Genomic DNA, 9,766 nt, shown 5'->3' with positions numbered 1-9,766 from the left:
TTTTTCTCAAATAACCTCAAATCTCTGTTCGTCGTACCTTATATTTAGGCCTATAGGAATCTTTATGTCTCGAACATTTTTAAACTTGGCATATTCGCATATTTTCCTTCATGCCATCTGTTGACGTAATCTGACGGTCAATATGAGTCATTATCGTTCCTTGAGAATTGTCACGAAACTTCGTGAATTAATTCAATATAATTTTCATTCCGAAAAACATTAATTTCGAGTATTCTTATCGAACACGTAAGTCTCATTACATAAAAATTGTGTAGTGTTCCCTTTTTTATTTATTTTTTTGCTAACAAAGTAAATTCAGTAACATTTTCTGCCCATGTACGTTACTTAGTTACACGACTGAACTTACTAAAGTAATAATAAATCTCATTAGCATCGCCAAATTGCCCCACCTTCCCCTATCCGTGTATTCTGGAATAGAAAAGATGGCCGAATTTGTGTATTTGCGCATGCGTAGAAGGAACAAAATTCTACAGTCATTTGTCAGATGGAGAGAAGTTTAAATGATGCATTATTTTCCATTACACACACTTAAAAATTCAAAATATTTTCAAAATATGAATCTAACAATATCAGAAATGTAAATACATGTAATATTCCTTCCAATTAGAAGTAATTTTGTGAAGCGATACGTGGGTTTTTCAGAAAGACGCCTTGTTTTATTTAAACACATACCCAGCGTACCTCGAGTGAGCGGGGGATACAGGGATTTAAAAGCGCCGTACAATAGAAATTAAAATGTGAAGACAAAGCTCATCTGGAAGGAAAGGATAAATTAAGCATTCTACAGAAATATAACTTACTTTTTATTTATTTAGTGTTCTGTCTGACGACAGGTCCATATGAACAGGATCCTTCCATCCTTTTCTCGGACTGGGACCTGTTCATATACGTTCTTGGCAGATGATCCAGAAGTGGTTTGCCATTGCCTTCTTCTGTGTGTGAATGGAGTAATTGTTGGGATGCCACGGAGGAAAACTCCGTGTTGCCTAGACCACGGCCTTGCCCAACACAAGTTATAAATTCGGGCACCGCCGGGAATCTAACCCGAGACCCCAGGATTACAAGGCCAGCGTTCTAACCGCTAGGCCACCGTGGCGGTCCATATAACTTACTTAAGCCACAAAAATTTTAAAGCCAATTATAAAGAACATACCACCAACTGCACACATCCATAAATTCTAAAATTATTGATACAAGTACAAACAATTGTATGTGATTTATTTATTCAATAAAGGACTTTCAAACCTCTGATTTTATGAGGCGATCTTACATTCAGATTCACGCACAAAACTTGGTACTCCAAAAAGTCGTAAAACCTGGAATTCAAAAATTCTAATGACATACAATATATTTTCCTAAAAAAAAAATATATGAAAGACTAGATATAAATTCTCATTCTACATGCTGAATTATGTGAATGTCCTCTCCGTTATACTACGCTTTGAAATGTATCCATTATAAAAGTCTCGTGGTGACATCGGCCTCTTGCCAGGCACACCGACGGCTCCGAAGCCAATCCACTGCTTGTCTGCACACAACACTCGCAAGACCCTACCAGTACGATCCAACTCTATGCATCCAGGCACGTTTAGTGGGGCGGTGCTGCTAGTCCGTCGCTCCTGCTCACAAGTTCCAGGCAGTAACGACGGTTCCAGCAGCTTAATCGGCAGACCGTGCCATGCGGTGGTAAGAGCGTACTTCCCTATCAGTGCCCGGTGCAGATTATACACTTTCATTGCTTCCATGTTCTGCCACTTTATCGCTGCCAGAGACGATGTGACACGAGGAGCTGCCAACACACATATCACGTGTGAGAAACTACGTCGTAAACGTTAAAACAAGTTTGTACATTCATGTTCTTAAGCACATATCTGTTGCCATGTTATGGCAAAAGATTTCACGCGTAACATAAAGAGAGGCAAGCTGCAACTCTCAAGTTATAAATTTGGATTTTGGTGATCTTTATTTAGGAATAAATTTTCATTAAACATCTAATAATACATGTCTCATTCAACGAAACATATTTTACGTTGCAAAAGTAAAATGTTTCCATTTTTAACTACAAGCTTAATGTCAAATATTTCAACCTACATTACATATAATAAGACAAATACAGAAATCCAAAATAGTCCCTCTAAGTGCCAGTCATAAACAGTCAACGCAACCCAATTGCATATATATTTCTTTTTCACAAAATCTACCAGGTTACTGGGATACTGGGAACGACCCGTTCTTCAAGTGCCTGAGCACTGCGGGTCCCAACTTTTCGTTGGCTTGATCTATAGACATTCGGTAGGACTCCTTGGACGAGGGATAGGCCCGTCGCAAGGCCTCTACCTGTACACAGGACAGCACAACACAGAAAAATGCAGACAAACATCCATGGCTTGAGTGGGATTCGAACCCACGCCTCAGACCGCGCGGCCACTGTGGACCCCCCACTAGGTTACATACCATTAAATCACACCTATGCTTCTAGGAGCTGACAGGCATTTTAAGTAAGGTAGGTATGAGAGGAGAGACAAATGAATAACCAAGAAAGAATCTCCTTAAATTTGAACTGTACGTACAGAATACAGAAAATGTAAAAAGACCTAGCCCCACCCACCCAACTGGCACATTCATCGCCCTGATGTTGGAGGCAGTATGACCTCAGAAACGTTGGTAAACATCGACCAGACTACACGGCGCAACAACCCAGAAGACAGAAATCTTCATACTTTGATGACGGAGGCAGTATGACCTCTGAAGCGTTGGTTAACATCGACCAGACTACACAGCGCAACAACTCAGAAGACAGAAATCTTCATACTCATCGCCCTGATGATGGGGGCAGTATGACCTCGAAACGTTGGTAAACATCGACCAGACTACACAGCGCAACAACTCAGAAGACAGAAATCTTCGTACTCATCGCCCTGATGATGGGGGCAGTATGACCTCTGAAACGTTGGTTGACATCGACCAGACTACACAGCGCAACAACCCAGAAGACGGAAATCTTCATACTCATCGCCCTGATGACGGAGGCAGTATGACCTCTGAAACGTTGGTAAACATCAACCAGACTACACGGCGCAATAACCCAGAATTCAGAAGTCTTCATACTCTGATGACGGAGGCAGTATGTCCTCTGAAACGTTGGTAAACATCGACCAGACTACACAGCGCAACAACTCAGAAGACAGAAATCTTCATACTCATCGCCCTGATGATGGGGGCAGTATGACCTCTGAAACGTTGGTAAACATCAACCAGACTACACGGCGCAATAACCCAGAATTCAGAAGTCTTCATACTCTGATGATGGAGGCAGTATGACCTCCGAAACGTTGGTAAACATCGACCAGACTACACAGCGCAACAACTCAGAAGACAGAAATCTTCATACTCATCGCCCTGATGATGGGGGCAGTATGACCTCTGAAACGTTGGTAAACATCAACCAGACTACACGGCGCAATAACCCAGAATTCAGAAGTCTTCATACTCTGATGACGGAGGCAGTATGTCCTCTGAAACGTTGGTAAACATCGACCAGACTACACGGCGCAACACCCCAGAAGACAGAAATCTTCGAGATAAGACATGTCATCGTTCATAATGCATAAAAAATCATTAGTAAAAAATTAAGTAGGAAATAATTTCCACAGCCAAAATCTACCAAGTTAAACCTAAGATTTCCTAGAACGATGTTAATTACACAATCAGAGTAACTATTCCCTACATGCTAAATACAAACCTCTGTTTTCTCTTAATTAAAAAAATTGCTGGACAAAGTCAAACAGAATTATACTACGTGTTATGTCGTATCTTCATCGGAAACCTTTACATTTCTCAAAATATCTTGATCAGATAATATAATTCCTAATAAGTGCCAAAGTTGCTTGCTGCTTTCATACGCTGTTGGCGGAAACACGACATACTAGGATATGCTACTGGAATTCCCCCCAGTCTGATGATGGTATAAGAACTGCAATAATCATAAATACTATGAAAAATGTGAGCCGGGATAGCTCAGTCAGTATAGTGACTGGCTACGGGCTGGACAGCCAGGGTTCGATCCCCGACGGGGGCAGAGGATTTTTCCTCTAGCCTCTGTGTCCAGACCGGCTCTGGGACCCACCCAGCCTCCTGTCCAATGGGTACCGGGGTCCTTTCCCGGGGGCAAAGCGTGGCCGGGGCGTGACGCTGACCACTCACCCCCGTCTAGTGCCGAGGTCGAGAATCAGCAGAAGCTAAACCTCCTCTCCCCTAAGTGCCAACACTGACATGTAACGGGATAGCTTTACTTACCATGAAAAAGAAGCGTTAAGAAGTGTGTAGCCGCCATATTAATTTATCGTTGAAACAAATTAATTACTGACAGAGCTTTAAAAATATACCACTGCAATCACAATTATTTTCCCCTGTATCTTTTGAACATTACATCAAAAAATGTTCTTTGACCAAGCATTTTTGACTTTATATCTGGAGTCACGCATCCCTGTTCCGTTGACGCCCCTATTAGGTACAAGAAACCGTATCAACAACTTTTTGTACACATTATTTGTAAAATATGTAATTGGCTAGTTACGTTCATAACTCATACCATATGTGACGCCAGACTCCGGCTGCGGTACGGACTCATGCAAGCAGCGAGGCAGGTCTTTCAGGGTCTCCTGAAGGAGCTTTGATCCGAGCTCAGCGAGTCGTTCTTTTAACACTGGAGCTGTGTCTGTAGGCGCGATAGGGCAACGCTCCTGGAGCACAATGTTGCCTATGTCAAACCTGTAAAATGTAACGTATCTGTCATACGCTGGTAATGGAAAGTCTACTTTAATTAACACTCTGTGGTACGGGGAACAGACCTCTCTCTGAAATTATTACACATCGTCAAAAAGTTAGCTGACCACTTGCAGTCTCGGTTGTCTTGAGCAATATAAAATTGTTGCTCAAACTTTGATTGGATCTTTATCAATTTTCTAATTGGTATCTACATTCCGAACGCATTCCAGCCCTTTCTCAAACCCTTTGGACTGGCCCCCTTCGGCCCGTTTTTATTTGATATGGGTTCTGTCCGTAACTTACTGTGTCTCTCGCAATCTGCGACAAAGGCGATGGGGCTTATATTTGTGGTTTGGTCTTGTTTTTCTGGAAAATAATTTATTCTACTTAACTTGTTTGACCTGTTACTGCTTGTGGTACATTTCTTAATGTATTTACGCCACTGATAGTGGTTTACTGAAAGTACTACATCTTTATTTAACAAGCCGTACAGAATTGGCATCTCCACTTCTTACTTTTCAGTGCATTACCTAAGATGGAGAATAAACCCGTCTCTAAAATTTCAGATTTTACATTAATTTTTAAAAAATAAATAATAATAATGTGCATTGAATAAGTTTTAACAATAACACAAAATTTCACCAAATTTACAACCACGTTCACATTAACCTTCGGAACGTTACAAGCATCAGAGGTGGATTAAAGTGCCTTACGATTATGTCAGATGGTAAGATTTGCTACTAAAAGCTTTTAACTTTGATGTTTTGATACTACAGTGTTAGTATTTTGAATTAAAATCATTTTACGACATTACATTTAGTTTCAGGTAACATTTTGCAATTCCAAGGTCAACAAGTAGTTATCCAAGAAAAAAATTCCCATTTTTCTCCCTACAAACCCTCAGGATCTCACTTCACCTGTTCCCAGTTTGCTGCTTACATTGTACATGCATCTTGAAGCTCTGATCCCGGAATCCCTTAGCACAAATATGTCGTGTAGCACCAAACTTTCCACAGAATTAGTGTTTTACTTCTGTTTACTAGATGAAACAAAAATTTAATATAGAGAAGGGTAAATTAAACTAAAAGGATTCCCAGTGGGGGGAAAAATTCCACTTCACCACATCGAGGCTGGCTCTAAGGCCCACCCAGCTGCTGATCTAACGGATACCCAAAGCTGCTGTTATTTAGAGACGTACATGTACTGACCCCACACCCTCGTATTCAGTGCCAAAATTAAGCATACATATGGAGCTTTACCACCGCTCCCCTACATGCACTAATAGCATTGGTTCTTAGGTACAGAAATGAATGTATATTTGCCTTTAATCTAATCTAAACCACTACCAAATTCATATTTGTTTAAATAATAAATATTATGCCCAAATACAAGCAAAAATATTACATTACCACTTGATTTATGAACATAATTTGTTGATGAAAACTGTTCATAAGATAAAAATAAACCAATAATTTAAATTCTCGCTAATTTCGACGCAAACAATTCTGACTGGTTCCTGATACCCAGAAAAATTACCCAATTATTTCCCCACACATACGTTACAATACTACACAATCATAAGAATTAAAAGAGTATCACCTTTTATGGCAGTGATTGCCTATTTAACCGTGTTACGCGCTATTAAAGTGTTAAGTAAAACATTTGGATCGTACACAATTTACTGTAGTTACAATATAAACCTACATAAATCAAAGGGCAGGTGTACTGAGCAAATAAAATAGTAATAACTAACTGTTAATGACATTGTAAACAGCATACATACTTGCGTGGCTTAATTTGCATAATGGTTACTCCAGTCTCGGAGTCCCCATTAAGGATCGCGTAGATGATGGGGGCAGCTCCTCTCCAACGGGGCAGGAGGCTGGCATGAACATTCAGCATTCCTCTGCATCACATGAACACTGACATCAAGATCCTTCTTATGATACTTCATGACAAACTGAATCTCACTTTGTATACGCACAGAGGGAATGATTCAATTACGCATTCTGGAAGGAGATGTCCAAATGAAGACACCAGTCCAACATCAAAGTCTCCAGGGAAGGCATGACACGGCCAACTAAATGTTGACAACTCAGTTTCCACCGCAAAGTCTCTTACAGGATTCTTCTTTGTTTTAAGTGATGTCACAACTGCAAGCTGCTTCACCAATCCACCATCTTCCCTGGTGTGACAACAAAACGATAATCTTCAAATATGAAACCTCCAGTGGCCAATGACTTGACATAACCCTACATTCAGAACATGCCTTTTCAGCACAATTCCAGGATATTTTGTAACTGATCAACATTAGAATTCATTCAGAACATTCCAATTTTCACAATCTCTTGATAACAAGATTTTGTTTTTGGTTACAAAATCTAATCGAAACATTCTCACACGGAACACATTCAGCCATACTGTAACTTCAATCAGTGTGATTTACAACATGATAATATAAACAAGAAAACTGCAAATCCGCAGATGTAAACAAATGTAAATTAAGATTATAAAATTATGCGGAAAAGTGTTTGTGGAAATGGATGAATAGTGCATTTTCCAATGTTGCTGTTTTTTTAAATTTGTCCATTTATTTTCTAAATTCACTTACAGTTCTCTGAAGAGCATTTTCAAGCTTGCCAAAGAGAAGTCGTCCGTTCCAAAAAACAATACACGCCAAGGTGGTTTTCGAGATAAAGTTTTATAAAAATTTGTGCTGGGAAGGGTACTGAACCCTCGCCTGCTAAATTGTAATGATTTATTATTTGTAATAAAAATATTCACATATCCTTCGTAGACTCTACCGGTTAGACAGCACAATTTACGTACGTATTTTCCTGCTAAACGTGTATGTGCTTTCATAATTAAAAGTTCATTACTTCGGCAATTAGATAATAGTTTTTGCTTCTCGAGCGAAAAGTGTAATACTGAAACTACAATTTTAAAAGCTAGGACTGGTACCATGTTGATTTACAAAAACATTTGCACATCAGCACATTGCTACCAACTTATTTTCCAACATTACTAAATACATGTTTGTAAACGCTAACGTTAATAAAGTCCCTTAATAATAAGCTAAACTAAAAGTGCTGGTCCAAAGAGGAATAAAAAGATTTCTGTTGCACAGCTGAAGCAACATTTATACTTAAAACTCTGACAGTATGTTTACAGTCTATGAAGTTGCATTGGCAAGCCCCAATCCTTTTAAAAACACCCCTATATTATGCAAGCTGTAGCAATCATGTACATGCATGTCCCACAAAGTTGAGAATACCGTATCTTTGGTTTTCGTATTCGAATAAATTATTAACTTGACAGGCTATATTTACTAGTATGCAAACGTCCCACATTGTGCAGAATAATGATTTCACTGGCTATTGCAGTACAAAACACCTTGTAGAATTCTTGTAGTGCAGATATTACTGCAGTATCATGAAATGTACTGCATTCCTGGACATACTGCAACTGATGGCAAAAACACGCCCCTTTGACATGCTTTCACTTTCTTATATCTATCCATTACAACTTCAAGCCTTTGTATACCAAAACTGAATATGATTAATGAAATACTGAATATTGTTACAGCCCATTTAACTGGAGCATACAAGGTATAATGATCTGGAAACATTACAGGCAAGGGTTCCAGAATTACAATTAAAATGTACTAGCAACTTCACAAATCACACTTGACCATATTCTCAAAGTATATCAACTGCCCAAAACAAAACTAGACAAATTAATCTGGAAATTAAGAGTATTTCATAACTTCAAGCTTTGCAAAAATGATTGAACATTCCAAAGACATCATTTATTAAATATTTAACACATTTAGACCAAGCCTAAGAATGCACTCAACCATCCAGCTCTGCCTGTGGCAAGTGGACAAGTCAGCTACAGGCACCAAATAATTTGAGAAACTCCAATGCAAGGAAAAGATCATGAACAAATTGTTTCCTGAATTGCAAGTGGGTCATTTTATACGTGTGAAATTTTCAATGATTAAATTACCAGCTATGGAAGCTACGGCAGTTGTGATTTGCTGCCTCAACTCTGGCAAAGATTGTGGCGTAAATGACTACTCAACAGGGTGGTTCAATGTGAAATTGTGTGCTAAATGCATGATGCACAGCTGTTACAGGGTCCTTTTTTGCCAACTGCAGAACACACCAAGTCCTTTGTTATTGGGTAGCCATTTTCAAAACTAGTGGCATCTAGTGGAGGCATGCAACAACACCACCTGAGTCAATTGAGAGTTTTTCTATTGACTGGTGTGAGTGTAAGGTTCAAAGTATGCCACATGTTTTCTGTATCACTTTGAAAGAGCAAGGTACTTTTTTCCTTATCCTGTATGTAAAATATAGATAAAAATAAAATACTAACTACAATTAAGCCATGTCTTACATGATAAATATTATGATAAAACATTAAAACACTGAATCTTGTGCACACACATTTCGTTAACCCTTGTAAGGACGTAGTTTACACATTTGTAACTTACAGTAATAAAATCAGTAGGGACTGGCATTACTAATGGCGGTGTTTTAAATCTTTCAAATCTTCAGACGTTTTCAGACCCATGCACTGTCATCTCATTACATATATATCACAGACACAAGAACCCTCCAGCAGATTTATACAAGTGTCATACGTGGAAGACATGAGTTGCAGTTCACGCTTCATACTTACCTTAACGACAGAAACATAGTAAGTACATTCTCACTCGGCAACAACACAGAATACAGGAATAACAGCACGGATAGTACAAAAATACAACATTAACAAGTCCCATGAATCCATACCATCACTTTTATAAATTAAAGACTTTAACAGAACATTTTAGCATACTTTAACAAAAAATAATTTTATCTTCGTCAAAAACACTGAAATGAAAGAAACAGTTGTTTCGCCATCAATGTCATTCTGACTTGTCAGTGTCGTCCCCAAGTACTTGAATTTCGTCACATTTTTGGACGATTCG

The 9,766-nt window shown here is 38.9% G+C and overlaps 1 protein-coding gene across 2 annotated transcripts; it reads right to left on the bottom strand.

Annotated features, from left to right (window-relative positions):
- Window positions 1-1,222: 1,222 nt before the first annotated feature.
- Window positions 1,223-7,795, bottom strand: LOC110831706 (methionyl-tRNA formyltransferase, mitochondrial). 2 transcript variants are annotated; one of them, XM_087357441.1, is made up of 5 exons: window positions 7,400-7,795; window positions 6,773-6,973; window positions 6,572-6,694; window positions 4,613-4,791; window positions 1,223-1,810 (listed from the first exon to the last, which is right to left on the bottom strand). In XM_087357441.1, the coding sequence occupies exons 1-5, from the start codon at window positions 7,750-7,752 to the stop codon at window positions 1,431-1,433; spliced, it is 1,236 nt and encodes a 411-aa protein (XP_087213567.1). In that variant the 5' UTR covers window positions 7,753-7,795; the 3' UTR covers window positions 1,223-1,430. The 2 variants fall into 2 exon arrangements, with proteins under 2 accessions (XP_087213567.1, XP_087213568.1); XM_087357442.1 differs by having other exon boundaries at window positions 6,793-6,973.
- Between the last annotated feature and the right edge of the window lie 1,971 nt (window positions 7,796-9,766).

Source organism: Zootermopsis nevadensis, unplaced genomic scaffold (assembly GCF_977971745.1).
Source record: "Zootermopsis nevadensis isolate Lab colony 2312 unplaced genomic scaffold, Znev_1.0 Znev_ptg000028l, whole genome shotgun sequence".
NCBI classification, from domain to species: domain Eukaryota; kingdom Metazoa; phylum Arthropoda; class Insecta; order Blattodea; family Termopsidae; genus Zootermopsis; species Zootermopsis nevadensis.
The sequence above is the reverse complement of the archived record's forward strand: the minus strand, read 5'-3'. Positions and strand labels throughout refer to the sequence as shown.

Excerpts from the sequence above, each read along its gene's own strand:
- LOC110831706 (XM_087357441.1), bottom strand. The coding sequence starts at position 7,752 with ATGGTACCAGTCCTAGCTTTTAAAATTGTAGTTTCAGTATTACACTTT. Across the intron at positions 6,974-7,399 it reads AAAATGCTCTTCAGAGAACT|GGAAGATGGTGGATTGGTGA; the intron begins GTAAGTGAATTT and ends TTGTCACACCAG. Across the intron at positions 1,811-4,612 it reads GGAGTCTGGCGTCACATATG|CTCCTCGTGTCACATCGTCT; the intron begins GTATGAGTTATG and ends GTGTGTTGGCAG.